At 36.6% G+C, this 25,865-nt stretch overlaps 1 protein-coding gene across 1 annotated transcript; it reads right to left on the reverse strand.

The window, feature by feature from the left end:
• Nucleotides 1–2,264: 2,264 nt before the first annotated feature.
• KLRB1 (killer cell lectin like receptor B1) lies at nt 2,265–13,164 on the reverse strand. Its single transcript, XM_059080729.1, has 6 exons — nt 13,080–13,164; nt 8,122–8,220; nt 7,362–7,436; nt 5,905–6,059; nt 5,364–5,479; nt 2,265–2,412 (listed from the first exon to the last, which is right to left on the reverse strand). The coding sequence occupies exons 1-6, from the start codon at nt 13,162–13,164 to the stop codon at nt 2,265–2,267; spliced, it is 678 nt and encodes a 225-aa protein (XP_058936712.1).
• Nucleotides 13,165–25,865: the final 12,701 nt, after the last annotated feature.

The following is a 25,865-nucleotide window of genomic DNA, read 5'->3' on the forward strand; positions in this document are numbered from 1 at the left end:
ATCTCACTGGTCCAGTCTCAAGGTCCGTTTAATAAAACATACAAAGACCATTATTATGCCCTTACTCTTTTAAATTGAGTCAGAGACTTCTCTTCCCTTCATTTTTCTGTCTTGGGACTTGTCCAACTCTAGCCAGGAGAGAAGTGGAGCCAGCTTTAAGATCATAAAAAAGACTAATTATAATACAACGAAGAGAACTAAATCCTATTTTAGAAAAGTGGGAAGAAATAGATTAAAAAATTGTGAGAGCCAGAGAGATTTGAGGAAAAGTTCAGCAAGAAATTAACATTTGATTCAAGATTTCCACAATTACTAGGCTTTTTCTAGGCAAAAAATAAAGGGATTGTGTGATGAAAAGGGCATCTCACACGTATGGGACAACCGTGAAATCATAAAACATCAGGATGTGTTTAGAGAGTGGTCAGGAGCCTGCATCTGGAGCATGGGCTGCGCAGAGGAAATGTAGATTGCAGATCTGGAATAACACAGTAAGTTGACATGGCTTGGCATTGCAGTGAGTTTATTGTCAATAAACGTTGACTCAAATACTGCAACCAAAAAATTTCCTTAGACCTAATATTTTTTAGTCTGCCTAGACTATGGTTAGACATGCCTTCCTCATGGAACTGTATCTTTATAGTTTGAGTTTCAGAGATGATCTCAGCAGTATCATATCCAAGAGTAAATTTACTTGATTATCTAATACTGCAATAGTAAATGACAGTGTAAGAATCTAACTTCTTGGGCCTAGTTTCATTGTAAAAGGTTCTTGCAGATGTGTGTTTTAGGGGTGCTTGATTTCAGATCTAACAAGTATAGGAGAAGGAAAGCGCCGTATCTGGAATGAATTCTGGACTAACTGGATGGACTTAGCTTTGTCCTGAAGGTTGCTTTGAACATCATTCCAAAGAGGTAGGAATGTACATGGTCAGTTGTGGGAATATTTTTTCTAAGATTTCTGTTCTTTACAGGTCTTTTTCCCAAAAGTATCAAACACTTCAAAAATCTCACTTTTATCATATATTACTTTGTAATGATACTCTTGTCTAGAATGTTTTTCTAAATAATTTATTTCCTAAGTAATTGGTACAAAATGAATTATACTTTGAATTTTTGATGTGTTCAAAATTTTAACGAGTATTAAAAATCAACATGCATGGAAAACAGGAATTAAAATTTATTTTGGTCATTATAGTATTACTTGAATTTATATAATTATATAATTACTAATCAATTATATACTTATATAAATATATAATTTATATAATTCAAGTTGGTATTGAATTATCAGAGTAAGTAGATGTCTATTTTTCAGGAATTTTATTATGAGTCTCCTTGTAGGATAAATTCAACATTATCATTTATTTGATGTCCAAAGAAAATTTGGCATGTGTTTTTAAAAAGTGAATACTCAAGAGATCTATCAGAATAAACACATCTCTTCTGTAACTTCAGCTTCCCCAACTGCAGAGTTGAAAAAGATATCACACTTTCCATTAGAATAATGAAAAATTTGATTACATATTTCCTACAGCATGAGCCATAGAAAGAAGGAAACATAGAAGGAAAATAAAAAAGCAATGAGGAAATTAAAATGGAAAGAGTTAAGGTCCCTTCCCAAACTCCTTTAGTAATGGGTCTCTGCTATGAGTTAACAGAATGGATTTTAATCAGTGTTCTGCCACAACCCAATTGTGTGATGGTATTGAAAAGAAAAAAGAAAAAAAGCATAGGCTGTGGGAGAAGCAGAGGACTTCAGAAATCATTTACTAAAATTTTTCTGAAGGTGAGCGAAGGAATAGAGGGGATGGATGAATTCTACAGGATTAAAAACCATTTCCCTTAGCTGGTCTGGGCTTTGTTCCACAGAGAATCACTGTCTCTTAAACTGAGGCGTTTTCTTTATGTATCTGTTTTCTCATTTATTGAATGAGGAGATTAAACTTGAACATCTGGAAGACTCACAACAGTTAGAATTCTCAGTGCTTGTTCCACTTTGTACCACAAAATGCACATTAGGCCATGCTAAGAGTATATACAGTTAAAATGAGAGAAACGTGAAATGGAAATTAAAGAATTGGAGAGAGGGGGACCTCCCTGGTGGTCCAGTGGGTAAGACTCCATGCTCCCAATGCAGGGGGCCCAGGTTTGATCCCCGGTTAGGGAACTAGACCCCACATGCATGCCTCAACTAAGAGTTCCACCTAATAAATAAATAAATAAAGATTAAAAAAGAAAAAAAGAAATGGAGAGGGGATGTATAGTCAAGTGGCAGAACATACTTTATTTTTGACAGGTTTTAGTTCTTTTTGACAGATCCATTTATTTTCTGTAGCACAGCTCTCGGAAAGAATTTGTGTCTTTGAGATGTAAACACAACTGTTTTCTTCAGCATCACCAGTAATTTGTAATCTGTGGAGCAGAAGAGAAGCCTTTCTTTAGTGTTTGTGATTTTCTCACATAATTCTCCTCATCCAGCCAGTATGTTCTGTAAGTTTCAGGAAACAATGAGGTGCTGGTTATTAAGCATGGAATAAGTACCCAGTCACAAATATAATGATATAAACTTTTAATAGGAAGCCAATATAAACCTCTGGAACTTGCAAGCTCATCTTCACTGGAAAAGAATTGTTCTAAAAAGAAATGTCATAATGATACAAAGAAGAAGCTTTGGAAACTGGGAATTGAATCTCCTATTCACATGTTATATGAAAATTTCCTACCTTCACTGAGCCTCGATTTTCTTAATATATAGGGTATATATATTTGGGGAGGCATTGAAATCATGTATATGAAAGTGTGATCATGCTTAAACAAAGAATGTGTTCAGTAAATGTAATAAGTACGTAGATACTCAGTGTCTACAGCATTTGAATATATCAATAGCCAGAAAAAACGAGGCTCAGTTCGTATTGTATGTAGTACGAGGTTCCCTTTTTTCCCATTCCAAACAGGTTGGTGAGTGTCTGCTACAATATATGTACTATTCGTTCCAAAGAAGCAGGAGTCTTGTGGCTCATTGCAGGTGAGGCACGAGTAGCAGTTAAGCAGTGGGATGGCAAGAGAGAGCTGGGGTGCCGGGATGGGGTGTGTGCAAGACATTCACCTATTTGTCTCAAATAGAGAGCGAAGTGGTGGCAGTGGGCAGGGCTCCATCACAGTTTCTCTTTGTTCCATTTCTTCTTGGAACCCCTCAGCCCTGAGAAGCCAACCTGATTCTCTCCTAGTGCCTGACACCCTAGTCAAATCCGAATTTCTCCTGACCAAGCTATTGCAAAGGTCCCCTGTATTTGACCTCTTCCACCCTTCTGATCCTTTCTTTGATTTTCAAGATAACTTTTTTACTGCTCATCTGGCCAAGTCCCCTTCCAAAAGGCCCTCGGTGACTTCCCAGGCCTTCTTGGACCACATCTCTGCCTAGTTGTCTAACATTATCTCATTTAATCCCCAGAACAGGCCTGTGAAAAAAATTATGAACACCCTTTATGTTTTTCTTTACCTGAAAACCAAGGTAGAGAACTAAAATAAAAGCATAACTGATGCTCTTTCTACTATAATATGATACCTTCCAGGTTTACCTGATCACTATCTTAATCAAATCATCATTTTTATCCTCAGAATGAAGTAGAGTGTTCAATCGAATTTAATCCATCATCTTTGCCTATATTTCTGCTCATAGACACTTCAGAGTTTTCCAGTTTTATTATAAACCTTAATAAAATAAACATAATGGCCCAATAAGAAGCATACACACACACAAACCAAAATTAACCTTTACTATGTACAAAAAAATAAAAATAAGTTAATACCAGAGTTGCACTTATGTGTAAATATAGAAAATAATCCCTAGAAAAACAAAAAAATCAGAGTGTAGTTTATTTACCAAAATACGTTTGCCTTTTCATACGTTTATCCTAGTCCAGAACACTTTATTTTAAAATAATCTTCATTTTAAAGTACGGCATCTAAAAAACTATTTTAGAACATGAGTCAAACAATGTCAAAATGTGCTAATTAAACCAACATTTCTTTTAATGTCTAATAATTTTCCACACAATAAATTATTACTATATTTTAGATAAACTTGAACATGGTCCTGTGTCTTGAATTTTAACCTCTTGTTTTTTGAACGATAACAAGATCCATTTTAACTGTAATTTATACAAATGTGAATAAAGCATTCACAGACTCAAAAAACGTAACACAATATCATCTATTCTGAAAAACTCATCAAAAGTTCTTTTCAGAAACTTGGGTGGATGTCTGCACACTTTCACTTTCTAGGGGAAAAAAAATGTCCTGCCCTTTGTTGTACAAACAACGATGAAGTCCATTAAAAATTTATAATGTAACTGTGTAACATCAATCCTCCTATAACACCGATAGTTAACTTGACCATCTTACACAAGAAGCTATGAGACCACCCAAAAACCGGCAAATAGCTCTTTTGTGGCTTATGCAGATTGACTACATCTCTTCAAACAACCCTCCTTTTACACCGCTGGTTAAAATAGGCCACAATACTTGTTACAATGTGGGTAGTTTCTCTCCAATGTCTGGATACCCCACGCTGATATTTACTATATTTTTTCCTCTTGCATTCATTGAGCCAGTGCTGGTTGTGACCCACTAAGGTATGTGGTCCCACAGTTTGAAAAACACTACTTAAACAATTCTTCGTGCCGATACCTTCCAGCTAGAAATTTCTTTCTTTCTTTCTTCCTTTTTTTTTAAAGAAGATGTTGGGGGTAGGAGTTTATTAATTTATTTTATTTATTTTTGCTGTGCTGGGTCTTCGTTTCTGCGCGAGGGCTCCGTCCAGCTGCGGCAAGCGGGGGCCACTCTTCATCGCGGTGCGCGGGCCTCTCACCGCTGTGGCCCCTCCCGTTGCGGAGCACAGGCTCCGGACGCGCAGGCGCAGCGGCCACGGCTCACGGGCCCAGCCGCTCCGCGGCACGTGGGATCTTCCTGGACCGGGGCACGAACCGGCGTCCCCCGCATCGGCAGGCGGACTCCCAACCGCTGCTCCACCAGGGAAGCCCTAGAAATGTCTTAATTTTTAAATGTTGTTATTTTAAAACCTGTTTTGTGTGCCCTCGCCCAAAGGGGTTAGTCTATTCCTTGTCTCCTGAAACTCCATTGCGTGTAAAAATATATATTGTTGCAAAGGGTTGATGTCTTTTCACGTGTGGAACTTTTCAACCAACTTCAGAATCATTCTGCTTCTCAGACTATTCTGAGCCTCCTGAACAGTTCTAAACTAAATTAAAACGATAAATCTCAATCTTCAATAGCAATGTTACTACCTTGCCATGTAAGCCTGATGTAAATCGAATATTCAAATGAGCTTATCCAATACTCACATATTAGAATTCAAAAAGGATCCATTTATCCACTTCCAGTTCTTTTCTGGTAATGTAAAATTTAATCCAATCCAAAATAGAAGTCCTCCTTTGTCTATCCGGTTTTGTATGAGTCTCTATAAATGAAACAGAAGAAATGACTGAATATTGAATCTGTCTATTACTGGTTTGTATCCTTCTACTGAAGGTTGCAAACCAGTAATAGATAAACAGATTTATCATCCCCTGAAACCCGGTGCAAGTATCACCTCCTCTCTGAAGCGTCTCCTACCTCCCCATCGGAGTTAATTATTCCTTATTTGTGATATCTCTGTCTGTATATTTATATATATATCCCAATCTTTGTATTTCTATTGTTGTATTCATTAACTTATATTTATTTTGCTTACATGTCCGTTTAGTGTCTCAGATTCTGAGCTTCTTGAAGAGTCAAAATTAATACTCCCATCTGCATAGAACCCTCCAGGCTAAAGCACAAAGATCTTGATACGGTTAGAAACAAGGGCTAAGCCATATTAAAGTATTTTACTTAATTATTTACCAATTCTTCCTGATCTTGAATAAGCAGCAGATGGGATTCTTTTGTGAAACAGTCGGCTAGACTGTCATTCCAAGGTTTGTAAGTGTCATAAAAAAACAAGCATTTATCTCGGATTAGTTGCCAATTTGTTGGGCACTGTAACAGAACTGGTCTCTCTAAAGTAAGAAAGAGGAGGAAGAATAAATGTTATGTTTCTAACCCGCCCCCCACCCCACTAACACTAATCACACATGCACAAGTCATTATAAATTCAGGGAAGTCTTTGATCATCACAGTGAGAACAATTCATGAATTTAATATAACTTTGAGGGCGTTGAGACCTACTGTTCATTCTGGTACTAAGATTTGAAAATTAGTGACAAGTTAAAACACTGACAGACAGAATAACTTGTTCAAGTCCACACAAAGCAGATGCTGGTAGAGTCAAAACTCTTTCTGAGATTGCTTAAATTCATTACAAGTGCTTTCTACTGCATGATGACAATATCAAACTTATCTAAAAAATGTCTACTTTTTTTTTTGCGGTACACGGGCCTCTCACTGTGGTGGCCTCTCCCGTTGCGGAGCACAGGCTCCGGACGCGCAAGCTCAGCGGCCATGGCTCACGGGCCCAGCCGCTCTGCGGCGTGTGGGATTTTCCCGGGCCGGGGCACGAACCCGGGTCCCCTGCATCGGCAGGCGGACTCTCAACCACTGTGCCACCAGGGAAGCCCCAAAAATGTCTACTTTAAACAACATGTAAAATGAAAAGCAAATAACAATTCATTTCCATAAGTTAATGGCAAATCCCATGGAGAAAAATTATAAGAAAATTTCTAATTGCTGAATTATATATTTGCCTATTAATGGGATCTATTGGATAGCATTTTCCAGAAGGATTTTCATAGTTTCTTAAAATTTCTGTTATGCACGAATGTATATAATAAATTATCACATTCTGCTACAGTCACTCAACAATAGTGTCTTTATTAACACACACTACTTAATAAGTACATGGACAAGATCAATGTCTTAATGTTTAATATAGTAAGTATTAAATAATTCATTTTATGTTGTGTTCCATTAATTAACTTCTGACCAGAGTTAGCTGCTTGACATATTCATTAAAATCATCAAATATCCCACTTAAATGCATATTTTACTTTATAGCTTGGTTTTTGGCTATTAATTATTGACTATCCTAGCAGCAGTCTCTCATAAGGCAGTGTTATCTGTTGGTTAAGATCGTAGGCTCTGAAGTTAGACCACCGAAGTACAATTCCCAGTGTCACCACTTAGTACCTGTATGATCCTGGATGAGTTGCTTAGCCTTTCCATGCCTCAGTTTTGTCAAACATAAAATCAGAGGGATAATACTATCTTAATGTATAGGTTGTTATGAGCCTTAATTAAGATAATGCAGGATACCTATCAAATTTTAGCCATTATTCTTAGGAAAGTCAAGCCACAAAATATACCTGTTGTTTCCTTCCTGTTCTCTTGAGCATCCATGCTGCTTTTTTCTGTTGATGATTTTTGTCTCAAGAATATCACTAATAAATCAGGAGAAATCATTAAGAAGATTAATGCTGAATGGTACAGTGAAGTGGATATGTTACATTTATCACTTCAGGAAATTTTTATCTCAACAAGCTTGAAATGAACAGAAGATAAGAGCAATAGCAGTGTAGTAACAAAAGATCTACTTAGAAGACAACATAAACAAACACACACATAGCAAGTGAACACACACAGACATTGAGTTACCGGCTTCAACTCTACAAGTAAGCTCCCAGGTGTTACTTAAACTCTTAAATTGCTTACTCTCCTTGCCTCATGTTCTAGCTTCAGAATAAGTATAATTGTGCCTACCCCATGGGAGAGATTGCCTAGGACAATCTGGAATTTAGTAGGCACTTAAGGAACTGTAAATAATTGGAAATTTTTATTTTCTTTGTTATTGTCATGGTTTTATCATAATTGTGAGTTTTTAAAAGTTCTTGGAGCACATGTGAAATCCCCCATGAAGACTATCAGAACAGTTAGGAAGAGAAATACGACAAAGGATGAAGTTTGCTCAGTAGGTACAGGCTGAGCACGGTTAGAGCACTGTTTTGTAACTGTGTTTGTTTCATGGGTCTTCCGCTAAATTTGGGGTGGCCAAATGTTAACATACTTTAATGTTTATGGTAAAGTAGAATAAGTAGAACAAGAAATAAATGATCTTGCATCACTTACCTGAAACACTCAACCCAATCACAGTCAAGGTGAGAAGAATAATCCCAGCACAACCAAGTTTCAGAGCAAATTTATGCCAAGGTGGACCCTGACAAACATCTGAGACATTAAGAAAATATACTTGGTTAACTCAGTGGAGTTCATCTCATACAAAAAGCAGAGGTTGTTTGGATCACATAAGAAAGAGCTAGATTCAGGTTGGGGGTAGGGGCAGGAAAGGACATTTATCAGTCATCTTAAAGTAGGGTCCCACAAGATGGAATCTCAGATCCAACTGAGAGTTTGCTTATAGATAAAATAGAAATATTTATGCCTGTCTTGAGTACGAAGGATTGGTATAAGAATCAAATGAGATAGACGTGATGGTGCTTTGAAACATGCCAAATGCTATACAAAAATGAAACATATACCTTACTGTAGGAAGTAAGTCCAAGAATTTTGTCCAAAAAGGAAGGCCTTCATTCATTCAAGATATATTTGTTGAGGCTCTGTTTTATGCCAAACAACATGTTAGGTGCTGGTGGTAAAAGACAATTCTATTCTTAGACGTGGATTCCTCTGCTTTACTGTTGTCTGGAACAATCATCTCCAATTTGGACCAAATGGATGGAATTCAAGGAAGAGTATTTTATGAGCTTGCATGTTATTTTCAGTATTTCAATGAATATAACATAACATGAACCTGTGTCGACAACATTGCACAGTCTAAAACATGTCAAATACCTTTGCTTTTCTCTGTATCATGTCAATAACAATGTAGTGTATATCTCATGTTCATCAAAAGTTGTGATTGTATTAATTAAAGTGGGATCATAAATTAATCATAAACTTATCAATGGATTTCATAGGGAAAGATAATCAAAGAGGAACTTATTAATGTAAAAAATTCTTGGAAAACACTGAGCAACAGCTTCCAAAATTATATCAGCTCTGACAGGAATTATCCTGGTAATTTGCACTTCGATTATTCTACTTGAAATTGTGCTTAGACAACTTCTGTACCTGACTTAATTATAAGACCCCTTTTATTCCCATTTGGTTTATAATGTTATATATATTACAATTATAAATTATTTTCTAAATTGTATTATTAGAGCCAAGGGCCTTTACAAGTAAAGGTTTACTAATTTAACTATATCTATCATTTATTTATGTTATCTATTCCTTTTTATATTTTTTCTAATATTCCTCAATATAAAGGAATACATGCTTTGAGTCACTTGTTAAAAACTTTAGTATCAGATACGTTAAAATGTTGTCTTTATTCTCATTAAATGTTCCAGAGGGACCCACAAATCCATTTCTACTTTGGTTTTTTACACTCTCCCTGGTGATTAAGTTGTGTGACCCAGTTTTCAGACAACTACTCATGGTCTCTTCATTAGGACTGGACATTCATAAAAGAGTTAGCTCTTTCTAAAATGTCCCTGGGGACATGGAATTTAAGATAACTAAATGTGATAAAAGATGATGGGAGGAAACAGATAACAGATTAGATTTCAGGTAGTGACACCTGGATTATCACCTGGAGGGGAGAGGTAATTAGAGGGGAGACAACTAGAGGAGCTCCAAGGTCCTGGGTGTACATCTGAAAATGGGAGAACCAAACTGGAGAATATTGACCTAGAACTTCTAATGCGAGCTCGTGTGACACAGAGCAGCTAAACTTAGTGAACCTAAGACTAGTCCTACATGACGTGTCCTCACAGTTGTATATACTATTCTACCATTCTTTCTTCCTCAGCCTTTCCTCCCTTGAAATTTTGAAAACTGGAGAAAGCTCTATATAGTCACTATTTTAACATTTATTACCGAAGGATAACAGTGGTTATGAGCAGAGCCTCTCAAATCTAGCAGATTTGTATTAGAGCATGTTACTTTGGGCCATGTAACCTTCATAAACTACAAATTTCCTCACCTGTGAAATGTAGAATAATACTACTTCATGAGGTTTTGGAAAGGGTTGTATGAAATAGTCCTTCTAGACATGGTGTCTGATACATAATAACCGTGCATCTAAAATTTAAAGAACTGAGTGGAGGGTTCTGTGTTGTTTTTCTGCTGCACTACATTAGAACTAATAACAACAATAGAGTTAGTTGTTGTAACAGTAGAGTTACAATAACAAATTGAAGAGGCCAGGTAAACTTTAGTCATCTGGAAATACCCACACAAGGCTAGTTATTTGTTTGGATATAAACTGTATGCCAAATCATCTCACTTCCTTTCTCTAAACCTTTCCATGGCTTTCTCTCAAGCAGATCTAAGTCTGTACATCTGTAGAACAGCCTACAAATCCCTATTCATTCCGGCTTCCCTTTATGTCTCTAACTTCATCTCCTGCTGTTTTCCATACAGACAAGTTCTGTCATTTCACACGAACCTATGAGCTCCTCCTACAAGATGACAGGCATGTTGTTGTCCCACGGATCTTGCACCTGCACTGGTCCATCATCTAAAAGGCTCTTCTCCCAGGAAGCATACCTTTGTCCCTCAACTCTTTCAGGTCTTGACTCAAATGTCATCTTGTCAGGCAGGCTTCTATGATTATTCCATTTGATATCATACCCTCTCCAAAAGCTACCTCTCGATTCCATTTTTTAAAAAATATTTTCTCTATTGCACTTAATATTATCTAACATGTATATGTATACATATATATTCTTAGCTATTCATTTATTTGTAAGTCTTCCTAGTAGTATAATATAAATGCAATAAAGGAAAATATTTTTTCACTATTTTGTTCACTGTTGTATTCTCAGCACCTAGGGCATGCCTGACACAGGTGCTTATTTTTGGATGAATAAATAAACTCTAGAGGCATTTTTGCCAACACCTATCTACTTTTCTAAGAGACCACATCCTGGGCCATAAACCAGATTTGTCACAACTCACATCTCTCTGGCTTTCCTGACTGCTTTTGATATAATCATTATTCTAGAGTTACCATTTTGGCTAAACTGTTTAGCCAAAGAGTTAGTGGTAGTTTCACAATAATTGTAATACCAGATCAATGTGTGGAGAAAGAATGTCACCTGCCATTTCAGTAAACAAAGGATGTTGTGACCATAAAGCCACCAGCCAGTGCAGCTGCCCGGATAGTAAAACTTGAGGGGAATTCAAGATGGAGAAAAACAGGATACTGGCCCTAAATAGTTAAGATGCATGTCAAAGGAATTATTTCAATAAGCCCAGACTTTTGCGTCTTCCCACATATAGAAAAGCACCAAAATCATTAACTTGAGGTGTCTGTTTTTGTGGTTAGCAGTAATCTTTTGATGTTTGACTACATTTTTTTTTTTTTTTTTTTTTTTTTTTTTTTAGCAAAAGCTCCTATATATCCCAGCTCCTCCCTTACCTCTTGGGGACATTTCCTCAGAACTATCAGAGAGGCTGCTTTCTCAGCTATAGTCCTCTGTAAAGCCACCAAATACATAATTCTCAACTTTTAGGTTAGGCATTTTATTCAGTTGACAAGCGTTTTGCAGTCACACATTTTGTTCTGACTTTATTCTATGTTTTCTCAGATTTACTTTTAGAATGATATTTTGTGGAATAATGACTACAATTAGAATAGACAAATTTTCTGGCCTCATTGATTTAGGATCACAGAGAGTAGCTTTTGAGGAAAATCTCGCTGTCTTTCTCTATTTTCATTCTCCAATATCTTCCAACACCATTCTCCTTTCTCTCCACTTTTGCTAGATCTGAAGAGGGAACAGGAAGTCTTTCTCTTTCCCATCAAAAAATAACCGTGGCTTGACAAATTCTCACTGTAGTTATCAAAATTCTCCAATTTCCCATAACCCCCCAATGAAGGGTATCATGAAACTATTTGATAACCCTAAGACTTTTCAATCTCCAATTTAGAACATTGATAACTTAATAATTTCAAATTATACCAAACCATCCTAAAAAGATACAACCCACTTGCCAAGCACACTATGGAATGAATATCAGGTTAGATTAAAATTGCAATACTATTGATGTTTAGTAAGTTTGGTTTGACTTCAGAATGTAATACTATGTCCTGATGATTTTATACATTTTTTTTCTGCTTAATTTGTAGTTTTTCTTCATCTATCCCCAGGCCATGGAATCCATCACCTATGACCTCACATTAGAATTCTCACTCAGAATACTAACTCTGGCATACAGAAAATTGCCAACTTCAACAAATATGAAATAAGTGCATCAGTGATATTCTCCTGTGCCTTGTGGCTTAAATCCTTCTAAACTGTTATACTTTTCAATTTAAAAATAATCAGATTGTTATTATATTCAAGTTTTTGATCTTGAATATAATTTTCTTTCAGAACATTTTTTTCCCTTCCCTTTGAAGGGTGAAGGATGTTAATCATTGAGCCTACATGTTATATTCTGAAAGTAATGCCACGGATGCAAATGCATTGGAACTTAATCACAGTATTTTATAGAGGGATTTGAAATAAGGTAGGTTACTATTACAGCAAGGTAGTAAAAAATATCTAAAAATATTCATTTGTTAAAAAAAAACAAAAGCAAAAACAACAAAAAAGCGACTTCTCTGGTGGTCCAGTGGTTAAGATTCTGTACTTCCTTTTCAGGGGGCACGGATTCTATCCCCAGTCAGGGAGCAAAGATCCCACATCCCTCATAGTGTGGCAAAAAAATAAAAAAAAAATCAAAATATTCCCTTGTTCATACATGTAAAATATTTCTTCAGGATCCTTTAGCCAAGGCTCAGTAATAGGAACTATATTCATTTTCCACAAAAGTATCTTGATAAAAAAGAAATCTATAAGGTATGTGCTTTTTTCCACATTTGTGATTACCTACAGACAGGCCATGCTATATCTATTTAACATTAATATGGCTGCTGCTCATCTTCAAGGCCATGATTTAAAGCTACAAATTTAAGAGAAAAATCTAGCTATGGAAGATATACAAATGCCAAAAGGAAAATTAAAGCCACTTACTCTGAGGAGGAGATGGGGGTGATGAGCTTTCAAGGCCGGCATTCCTGGATATGTTTAAATCAGCATATATCACCTGTCTGTCCATTGCAAAGAGAAGAATGTGGCACTAAACTAGTGTAAAAGAAAAAACTACAGTTCTATGAGGCAAGAGAAACAAAAGGAAGTGCTCAGCCTTGAAAAGCTTTACTGTCTTTCTTACCTACCCACACTTCTAGCAGTGGGTTTTCTCTATAAATTAGTGAGAAAATCCACTTACTGGCTGTCCAGTATACTTGGATATGTAATATCTACTTTGTTTAATTAATTGGCCTTTTTGACAGAATTCTAGGAAGATTTGTTTGTTGTCTCTGTAACTATCCTCTTTGAGTACTTTTCTCAGTGCCAGGACCAGCATGAGGGAAATGAAGCACTCTCACTTCCCTCCAAAAAAGTCAGGAATCAAGATAAACAATATTAAATGTTACGCTGTAAAGAGTAAACACTAATGCAAAAAAACTGCCAGATGCCTTTCAGAAGCTCTAAAGTCTTCCTGAAATATTTGTGCTCCCACCAAAAGAGGCAAAATGTGGAAAATGGAGTTGTAAATGTGGAAAAGTCTGCTGAATAATACAACAGAGAAAGCAAAGAGCTAAAGATCAAGACTACTCTTCGCTTAAAATAATGTTTCTAGTGCGCTGAAATTTAATTTCAAGTTATGAAGCATGACTGTGACCACTAGGAATCCACAATGGCCATGTTAGAAACAGTTGATTGAGGAAAAAGTGTTCCCTTCAACCAGAAGCTTGCAAAATTATGTGAGCTCCAAAAGTATAAACTGGCTAGAAATATAAACCAAAGAAGAGCCTTCACTTGTCCATATGTAGTATGAAATATAGTGTTGGATCCTTTTCTTTGTTACAACTGTCTTCACAATGATCTTCTATCACAAAAGATCCTTACTATGAAATCGTTATTGTATACATATAAAATAAATCCTTCACGAGAATTCACACCTGGAGAGTTTTTCTCATTATGTTAATATGCATTCATCGATCATCTAATTCCCTACATAACACTTTCTAAACACAACATATCAGAATTCAGAAATTTACTGTCACTATTATAGATAGATAATAGACAGAGAGATAGATACAGAATATACACACACACATACACACGTGCATAGGATATATATGTTATTAAAGTTTTCAGAAGGTAAATGATTATAAGTAACTGAGATTTAGGATGTGGCAATAGTAGCTGTAATATTGAATAGCTCAAGGAACAATAAAGATAGATTACTTTTAAATTTTATTTTATTTATTTATGTTTGGCTGTATTGGGTCTTCGTTGCTGTGTGGGCTTTCTCTAGTTGTGGCCAGCGGGGGTTACTCTTTGTTGCTGTACACAGGCTTCTCATTGCAGTGGCTTCTCTTGTGATGGAGCACGGGCTCTAGGCATGTGGGCTTCAGTAGTTGTGGCACATGGGCTCAGTAGTTGTAGCTCACAGGCTCTAGAGCACAGGCTCAGTAGTTGTGGCACATGGGCTTAGTTGCTCCATGGCATGTGGGATCCTCCTGGACCAGGGCTTGAACCTGTGTCCCCTGCATTGGCAGGTGGATTCTTAACTACTGCACCACCAGGGAAACCCCAATAAACATAGATTTTTGATTTTGACTATGTCATCTATCTTGACATTGAGATTTGCTGAGTTAATAGTGGGAGTTTGAGTGGATGGGAAAATAGAGTAGAATGAAAACAAAGTTAATTTTGAATATGAATAAGTACAATAGAGGCTATATTATGGCTACGACATGGAGAAAAAAGTGATAAGAGAATCATTTGTGCAAGAAGGTGAAAATACAAAAGGCAACAAGTGGTGATCATAAAACAAGATAATCCACTCTAGACTTAGAAAATGGTGACTTTAGTAAGATGGCAGACTAGGAAGCTATGCCCTCTTTATCCCACGGAGACACTGAGTTAACAACAGTATGTGGACAGAATACCGTTGTGAGAGCTCTAGAGACCAGTTGAAAAACTACAGCACCCAGGCCTTTGCAAAACCAAGAAGAGATTCCAACAAAAGGGGTAGGAATCTCAGCATTTGGTGTGGAGACACCAAGAAGAAATCTTGTATAGCAGGGATCCTCCTCTGAGATAAAAACACGAGTGGACTGTATATCCAACAGCCTGGATTGTCTGGTGGCTACTCAAGGGACTGGTTTCTCTCTTGCCTGACACAGAGTGCTTATAGGACCAGAAGAAGTTTGGAAGCTGGTGAAAGCTGAGGCAAGGGGATGCAGAGCTGCAGTTCTGCAGGCAGACTTGGGGAAAGCAAGAGGTGAGAAAAGGTTTGAGAAGTTCAGGAGTCTCCAGCTGGGCTAACCGGTGAAAGGTCTTACTCTTCACAAAAGTTCTATACAAAGCCTAGGAGTGCCAATCCCAGAAAAAAAAAAAAAAAAAAAGAACACACACACACACACACACACACACACACACACACACACCACAGAAACATGGCCCAATCAAAGGAACAAAGAAAAACTCCAAAAACTGAAACTGACTTAAAAAAAAAAAGTCAGATCTATGAGCTGCCTGACAAAGAATTTAAAGTAATTGGTGAGCACATAGAGAAACTACTTAATGAAGAGAATACTATGAATAGTTGTATACCAACAAGTTGGATAACCTAGAGGAAATGGATAAATCCCTAGAAATGTACTAAGACTGAATCATGAAGAAGCAGAAAATCTGAACTGTTGAATTCAACAATGGGTAAGATTTAAATAGTATCAAAAAACCTCCTAACAAAGAAAAGCCCAGGACCAGACGAATTCATTGGAGAATTCTACATAATATTTAAATAAAAATTAACACTAATTCTTCTGAAAATCTTCCAAAAATCTGAAGAGGATGGAACGCTTCTAAGCTCTCTGAGACCAGCATTACCCTGATACCAAAGACAGATAAAGACACTATAAGAAAAGACTATAGACTAATATTCCTGATGAATATTAAAACAAAAAATTTCAACGAAATACTAACAAACTGAATTCAACGGCACATTAGAAAGTTTATACATGATGACAAAGTGGATTTATTTCTGGAATAGATGACTGGTTAGCATAGGAAAATCATCAATGTAATACACCACATTAATAGAATGAAAGACAAAAACCACATGATTATCTTAACTGATGGAGAAAAACCACATGACAAAATTCCACACCCTTTCATGATAAAAACACTCAACAAACTAGAAATAGAAGGAAACTACCTCAACATAATAAAGGCCACTTATGAAAAGCCCATAACTAACAGCACAATCAATGGTAAAAAACTGAAAGCTTTTCCTCCTAGGTCAAGAACAAGACAAGGACGCCTGCTCTCACCACTTCTGTTCAGCATAGTATTGGAAGTCCTAGTCAAACCAGTTAGACAAGAAAAAGAAATAAAGACATCTAAGTTGAAAAAAAAAAAGAGAAGTAAAATTATCTCTGTTCAGAGAGGACATAATCTTATATGTAGAAAACTGTCAAGACCACACATGCAAAAAACTGTTAGACTAATAAATGAATTTGGCTAAGTTTCAGAATAAAAAGTCAATACACAGAAATCAGTTGCATTTTTATACACTAATTAATGATCTGGAAAGGAAATGAAATTAACTCATTTGCAATAGTATCAAAAAGAATAAAATACTTAGAAGAAACCTAATTAAGGAGGTTAAAGACTTGTACACAGAAAAGTACAAAATATTGCTGAAAGAAATTAAAGAAGACATAGATACATGAAGAGTCATCCCATGTTCATGTATTGGAAGACTTAATATTGTTAACATGTGCATACTAGTACTATCATATGACACAACAATTCCACTCCTGGGTATATATATTTTAAAAAAAAATGAGGGCTTCCCTGGTGGCAGAGTGGTTGAGAGTCTGCCTGCCGATGCAGGGGACACGGGTTCGTGCCCCGGTCCGGGAGGATCCCACATGTCGTGGAGCAGCTGGGCCCGTGAGCCACGGCAGCTGAGCCTGCGCGTCCGGAGCCTGTGCTCCGCAACGGGAGAGGCCAAAACAGTGAGAGGGCCGCGTACCGCAAAATAAATAAATAAATAAATAAATAAATAAATAAATAAATAAAATGAAAACACTAATTTGAAAAGATACATGCACCCCAGTGTTTATAGCATCATTAATTACAGTTTCCAAGATATGGAATTAACCTAAGTGTCCATCAGCAGATGAATGGATAAAGAAGATGTGGTGTATATATACAATGGAATACTTCTCAGACATAAAAAGAATGAAATTTTGGAAGGTATTGTACTGAGTTAAATAAGTCAGAGAGAGACAAATACTGTATGATATCACTTATAAGTGGAATCTAGAAAATACAATGAACTAGTGAATACAACAAAAAAGAAACAGACTCATAGAGAACAAACTAGTGGTTACCAGTAGGGAGAGGGAAGGCAAGAGGGGCAAGGCAGGGGTAGGGGATTAAGAGGTACAAACTACTATGTAAAAAATAAGCTACAAGGATATATTGTACAACACAGGGAATATAGCCAATATTTTATAAGTATAAATGGAGTATAACCTTTAAAAATTGTGAATCACTGTGTTGTACACCTGAAACATGTAAAATTTCATGTCAGCTATACCTCAATTTTAAAAAAATGTGTATACTATCCACAGTGATGTTCAACACAATCCCTATCAAAATCCCAATGGCATTTATTTTCAGAAATAGAAAAAAAGTCATTCTAAAAGTCACATGGAATCTCTAGGGAACCTCAAATAAACAATTCTGTAAAAGAAGAACAAAGTTGGAGGACGCAACTTCCTGATTTCAAAACATATTACAAAGTGACAGTAACCAAAACAGTGTAGTAGTGGCATAAAAACAGACAAATAAACCAATGCAATAGAATAAAGAGCCCAGAAATAAACCTTCAGGTATATGGCCATAGGATCTTCAACAGAAGTGCCAAGACAACTCAATGGGCAAAAGACCATCTCTTCAACAAAGGATGTTGGGAAAACTAGATGTTTACATGCCAAATAATGAAGTTGACCCTTATCTTACACTATATACAACAATTAACTCAAAATGGATTAAAGACCTATAAGAACGTAATACCTATAACTACAAAACTCCTAGAAGAAAACCTATAGGAAAAACTTCATGACTTGGTAATAATTTCTTTTATATAATACCAGAAACACAGAAAACAAAAGCAAAAATAGACGAATGGAACAGCATCAAACTTAAAAAATTTTGTGCATCAAAGGACACAATCAACAGAGTAAAAAGGTAACCTACAAAATGGGAGAAAATATTTGCAAATCATATGATAAGGGGTTAATATGCAACATATATAAAGAACTTCTATGACTCATCAACAAAAATCAAAGAGCCTGATTAAAAAATGAGCAAAGGATTTGAATAGGTATTTCTCCAAATTGATATCCAAATGGTCAACAAACATGAAAAGATGATCATCATCACTAACCATCTGAGAAATGCAAATCAAAACCACAATGTGATATCAGCTCACACATGTTAAGATGATTAATATTTTTAAAATTACAGAAAATAACAAGTGCTGGCAAGATGTGGAGAAATTGGAACCATTGTGCCTTGTTGGTTGGATAGCAAAATGATGCAACCACTATGGTAGTGGTATGGTATTTTTAAAAATAGTTTCTCAAAGTGTAAAAATAGAACTATTAGGGCTTCCCTGGTGGCGCAGTGGTTGAGAGTCCGCCTGCCGATGCAGGGGACACGGGTTTGTGCCCCGGTCCGGGAGGATCCCACGTGCCGCGGGGCAGCTGGGCCCGTGAGCCATGGCCACAGAGCCTGCGCGTCCAGAGTCTGTGCTCTGCAACGGGAGAGGCCACAGCAGTGAGAGGCCCACGTACCTCAAAAAAATATATATATATATAAAAAATATAAAGAACTATTAAATGATCCAGTAATCCAACTTCTAGGAATATATTCAAAAGAATTGAAACAGGGTCTCAAATAAATATACCCATGTTCATAACAACACTATTCACAATAGCCAAGAGTTGAAGCAATCCAAATGTCCATCAACAGATAAATGGTTAAAGAAAAGGTGGTATATATATGCAATGGAATATTATTCATCCTTAAAGCAGAAGGAAATTCTGTCACATTGCAATATTAATGAATCTTGAGGCTACTATGTTATGTGAAATAAGTCAGTTATAAAAAAACAGTATATTATTCCACTTATAAGAGGTATCTAAAGTAATAAAATTCACAGAAACAGAAAGTAGACTACTGGCTGGAGGGAGGGAGAAAAGGGAGTTACTTAATGGGTATAGAGTTTCAGATTTGCAAGATGAAAAAATTCTGGAGCTCTGTCTTACAACAATATGAATATAGTTAATACTGTTTAACTGTATGCTTAAAAATTATTAAGAAGGTAAATTTTACGTTATGTGCTTTTACCACAATAGAAAAAAGAAAAAAATACAAAAGAAAAACTTTCATAGCTGATGGAAAACTAGCGTTCAGTAATGATAAATAAGGGAAGGGAGGGTATATTATCTAAAAATATTTGAGATGTAAGGGCAGTGTTTTCAATAGGATCTCTTCCCTCTCCCCTACCAGAGGATAGGAAACGGTCAATTGTTGGAGGAATGCAATGGGACAATGGAGATGGGAGATGGAGTAAAATCCTCTAAGGATTACAGTGTACAGCAGGGTCACCGCACTTATGTCCTAGATTGACACATTAACCTGTGTGCACCATGAACTAGCTTATTCAGATATGGAATCATAAACAAAATGATTCCTGTTAAATTTAAACAATTAAACACTATTTAACACCTTCTAAGAAAATTTTTAAATATTAGAAAATTAGATGTGGTTTCAGAGAAGATAAATTCTAACCACTGAAGAATTCATCATGTAGCTATAGATTATCACTTCTCATGACCCGCTCACCCATTAGCATCTAGCTGTACTGCTTAAGTATCAAGTTTTGGTTTAAGTCTCAGTACTTCATTGTAAAATCAAATAGATTTTATCCCTTCTTCTTTGTTCCTGCAGATCTGGCACACAAAACATATTTGTAATTTATTTGCAATGTGGTAATATCAACTTATGTCTGTTTTGCTACTAAAGGGAAATTTTCCATTGAATCATGACTGTTTTCTCATGCCAGAGAATAATTGTAACAGAGAAGAATAAACCTGACTTCCTATTGGATCTATTCCTTTAGCTCTAACCATTATGTCCTGTTGCCTGTGCTTAGTCATGCTGGCTCACACCTTTGAAAAAGAATGTTGCCTGAAGTATACAGAATATCCCTTTCTCAAGGCTCTGCCTCCCAGGCTTGACCTTTAAAGCCATAACATTTTTCATTGGTATAGAGATTAAAAGTTACAAAACAGAAAATAACATTTGCCTTGTTGGAGGTTTATGGGAACATCATGACCAGACCTATGTGGACAGCTGCAAAAACAAAGGATTATCACATTGTCTCTGGGGTCTGGCCAGCACCAACAAGTCTGCAACAAATAGCTACTCCCCTCCCCTTTTTGTACAAAAGAAGCCTGATATCCAATTCGGGTAAGATGGTTCTTTGAGATGTTAGTCCGCCATCTTCTCAGGCTGTTGGTTTTCCAAATAAAGTCACTATTCCTTGCCCCAATACCTTATCTCTCAACTTACTGGCCTGTTATGCAGCGAGCAGTACAAGCCTGGACTCAGTAACGTAATTACATGGATATATATTGAAGAAATAAATGAAGGTGAGACGTATTCTATGCTTCACATTTACTGTGGGGAGCAGATCATACCGCAGAAATTAGAGACTTCTGAACACCAACTGAACCTACTGGTTAACACCAGACCAAATACAAACTCTTCCAAAGAGTAAATGTACTTTCTCTAGCTTGTTCCATAATGGATTATACCAATATTCAGAACATTTTCAACATTTTGATGAGAAAAAGATACTGCACAGAAATTTTTTGTGTTTAAGGTTCAGAAATTTCCACTGCAAACAAAACTAGGTCAGTTGCCTTTATGCACAGGAAATACTTAGCACAAATATCTCCCTAGAGACATTTAAGTATTTACACCTATGGTCAATATGTGTGTCAGCTAGCAGAATCCCAATTTAGCATTTGCCTGAAGTTCAGTCACTAAAATGTGTATCAATAGTGTTAAAACTAAGTTTTATAATCTAAGAATTGCATTTATTTTTAGAGTACACAGTTCTCCTATTGTTTCTGTGTTGTTAAATACAGAGCATGTAAATGGAAGATAAGGCAGCTGCTAAAAGTTAAATTCTCACAGTCCTTTTATAAAGTGATATGATCACCTTCTCATGAGGTAACTCATACAGTCATTCAGTCTGTGTTCATAAAACATCTACTAGGTTACATTCCATATTATTTGTTGGGAGGGTTTTGTAAGTAAAATTCAAATATAAAGTACATATACACAATACAAACTTAGTAACAAAAAAATGTAAAGTACAATCTAGGTCTTCAGAAAATAATAAAAGAGGGGGTGAATTTCCAGCTAATATTGTGTGGCTGCTGTGTTGGGGATGGTGGTAAAAATAAGAGAATTTATCTAAAGTGGAAAAAAAAAAAGTCTTAAAGCTAGAGGCCAAGAGACTTGGGTTTTGAGCATCATGCAATGTCAAAAGTTACATAAAACAATTCTCTCTGTTGTTTATCAATAAATATTTATAGTGAATGCATAAAAAGAATGAATGTAAGTTATCTGTACCAATCTCAGATTAGATGTTACTTCTGGGAGAGAAGAAAGGAGAAAAATGGCTTTAGTTGTGTCTGTGAATTTGATTTGTTATCTTTTAACTTGATTTGAAGAAACTATGGGAAAAATTGTCAATATATGTTATATGTGAGTCACATTGTTTTGAATCACTTTATCTGATTTTTTTCACTTTAAGTCTCAAATATGCTCTTGGCCATAATTTTATTTTCAATATCTTTAGTCATTTTGCTTACATGAATTTCATGATCGGCAATTTTTATTTTATACAAACATCAACTTCAACTAATGTGATTTTATCCCATTTATTTTAGTTGTTTAACAATTACCCATTATTTTATCTCCGTGTGTGTGCGTGTGTGTGTGTGTGTGTGTGTGTGTGTGTGTGTTAGACTTAACTTTTGCTATATGATCTATATTTTCTTTGTGTCTTTTGTTAATGATCTATGTTTTCTTTGTGTACTATATAGGTGTGCATTCTTCTTTTGGAAATTTGAAAGTTTTATAATCTTATTAAGGTCTTTAGTGATAACTATTTATTTACTTATTTACATTTTGGATGAAAATTTACATTGCTTTTATTCTGAGTGAGGTTGAGTATCTGTTCAATGCTTTAGAGCCATTTGTAGATCATTCTGGTAAATTTTCTGCTTTTGTCATTTGACTATTTTTATATTGAATTTTAGAGAAGTTCTTAATGAATTTAGTCCAAATGTATTTCTAAGAGTTTTTTGGTATGTACTTAAAACTGTTGAGTGTTATTACTTGACTCAAGCTCATATGGCACCTTTCTCCCAATTTATAACCTTTACATAAGGAATCAGCAAATATAGGTCAGTGGATTAAATCTATCCTACTACCTGCTTTTTTGTAGCCTGCAAACCAAAACATATTTTGAAAATTTTTACATTTTTAATTGTTGAAAAAAATCAAAAGAAAAGTACTTTGTGATATAAGAAATCTATATGCAATTAACATTTAAATGTTTGCAAATGAAGTTTTTTTGTTAGAGTTTAATTGAGGTAACACTGGTTTATAACATTATATATGTTTCACATGTACATTATATTTTGACTTCTGTATATATTAACAGTGTGCTCACCACCAAAAGTGATTAGGCTGGTAGAAGTACTGTTTTTTGCATGGACTGGTTCCTTGGCCACAGCCAGACACAAAGTCCTAGTGGTTTGTTGTAACAATGCAATTGCTTGCTGTTGGGAAATGTTCTGACCCAGTGGCATGTATGTGATTAATAGCCAATATTTGGTCATTTTCCTTCAACCTTTGATCCCTGCCAGCTATACTCCCTGGCTGCACTTCCTTCACGAAGATATCAACTTCTCCCAGATTTTGACCTCTGAGGGTCACCACACTGAATCCAAGGCCTCCAGTTGAGGGCTGTTCTATATCTATATATTCAATTTGCCAGCCCTGAGCCATCTGTTGCACGATTGAGTTAAAAATCTTCATTTCCCGACTTTGGGGTCCAAGGAAATGACCCAGACACAGTCAAGTTATTAGAAGACCTTTGGGCATTCCCATTAGTAATGGCACCGTCCATGATCATCAATAAGCCTTTTCTAGAAAAATCAAAGTTGGCGGAACAATCTGAGGGTATATGGCTGAGCTGCCCCTTCAGTTGCCTGATGGACTGTTGAAGTGTGAGTCTCTGGACAAAGAGAGGACTAGTGTTTTATAAAACATAGATAGCTTCTCATTCTGCAAAGTGTCACCCTTCTCCTGCAATTTCATTTTCAAGCGATCAAGAACTTGTAGGACCTGCAGTTTATCTGTAGCAGGATTTTCAGGCACTTTGAATTACTGTCTTCAATCACTTTTAAAGAAACGTGGTTGGGCGGAGGCACCGGTGAGAGGGCAGGCGGGTGGGTTCAGCATCAGTTCTCCCTCCTGTCTTTGACTCTGTGTCCCTCGGAGGTTTGCATTCGTGTTTTCACATTTGAAGTAGCAGTCGCCCTCTCCAATCTTTACTAGCTGCCTTCAAGTGAGAGATACTTCTGGTTGGTCCTGCTTATATGTTGAGGCTTTCTCCCATCTTGTATGGACACACTTCCTCCACACTTCCTGCTCCCTCTCTTGGCAGAATTCTTAAGCTTCTATGCCTTCTCTCCACCTTACAACACACCAGGCTGACTGTTGGTAACCTCCTTCTTCTCTTCTAGAAGGTGGTGCTGTAGCTCAAGATTGTGGTTTCTCCCTTGTGCTCAGACCATGCCCTGTTTTCTGCGCACCCTCTCTGTCTATCCAAGCTTGCTTCCAACACCACCCTCAGGAACACACACAAAGAACGAGGCACAGAGTGGGAGAAGGTGTGGGTTTGGCACTTGGGGCACTGAGGGTGCCCACAGGCAGTTGGGGGCATCCTCAAGTGGAGTTCTCCCAGCAGCTGTTGGGTGGGTCTCCTGCTCGAGTCTAGACCACAGTCAGTAGGCATCCCTTTGATGCCCTCTGATATTCTTATCTGCCTCTTTCTTTCATACTCTGTTGTCGAGAGCCATCACGGCTGGGGAATCCCGGGGCCCACTCACCGCTGTCTCTTTTCCCCTTGGGAGGGATTCCCAGCCTCCTTCTTATCTAAGCTGTGCCACCTTGAGGGAGGGGTGATGCTTGTAAAGTTCCTCTTACCCATTTCAGTGGTTTGTTGTTGTTTGTTTTTTGCTCCTACAGAGTTCTAGAACTTCTTTAGAAACCTGAACATCTATAAATGCTCTCTTGTCCAGATGTATCTGTGCAAGTCAGCATTTTCCAGAGGTTGGAGCCTGTTCCACAGTTTTATTGGGGTATATCTGCCTGATACCCAATGCAGAGGTACTCTTCCTGAGTACCTTGGTGTGTGGTGCTGGGTACCACAGCTCCCACAGAGGCACTTTTGCTCACGGATAGATGCCAAATTTTAGAAGTTAAAGAGGGGACAGAGATCACGGGGGTCTTATGGCACCACAATATCACTCTGTAAGTTTTATAATTTAAATTAATGTTCTTAATTTTTATATTTGTTGGTTGATCAAAAGTCTATCAAATGAATTCCTGCTTTTGTCAGAGGAAGAACTTAGTCACATTTATATTTATTATATTTGCAACCTTTTTTGGGGGTAATAATAATTTCAACTGTGGTTTAGCCTCAGGTCTATACTTCATCATATACAGTGTAATATTAATTATGTGTTTACTTAAACTTCAATATTAAGTAGAGTCATTAGCCCTAGTGGAGAATCTATAGTTCCAGTTATTTTGTACAATGTCTTCACATTTATGAGATTCTTATTTCCAACTATCCATTGGTTGTCTGGATTTCTTTGTTAAGTAGTTTATTTTCAGAAAGAGTCTATACATGTTGTATTCAGTAAGTTCCTTATGTTAAGTTTTGATTTTACATTTGCATGAGAACAGGATGGGTGTAAGAGCTTGGCTCATTTGCTGTTTTCCTCAGACAGGGTAGACATTATTCTTTTATTTTCAGCCATTGATAGGGCTGTGACAAAGTCTAAGGTGAGGTTGTTATTCCTCATAGAAGCAGGATACTTTTTCTTTATACCTAAAAATAAGGGACATCACCAGGATGTGCTTTTTTTCTATTAATTCTCAGATTTAGTTGTCCTCTTATTTGGGTAGAGTTATCTTCTATTAATGCTTAATTTTTTTCTGTGGTGTTCTAGTCTTCAGAAATACTGATTTTATACTTGTCAGATCTCCTTATTCCTTCTTTCATAACAATCACCTTTTAAAGTGCTTTTGCTTGTTTGGCAGAGTCAATTTTACTTTATGAGGTTGCTACAGAATATTTGTTTCTGATAAGGAAGCACCTTTCACTTTCCTTTTCTGTGCTGAGTGATGCCAGCTCATTTTTCATCTCTGTATTATGTCTTATCCTTTTCATTTCATCTGTTATAATCATTTTTTTCAGTCTAAGTTGATTTCTTAAAGAATGAAGAAGTGGGGCTTCCCTGGTGGCGCAGTGGTTGAGAATCCACCTGCGATGCAGAGGACACGGGATCA

This window comes from Kogia breviceps, chromosome 12 (genome assembly GCF_026419965.1).
Source record: "Kogia breviceps isolate mKogBre1 chromosome 12, mKogBre1 haplotype 1, whole genome shotgun sequence".
Lineage (NCBI taxonomy): Eukaryota > Metazoa > Chordata > Mammalia > Artiodactyla > Physeteridae > Kogia > Kogia breviceps.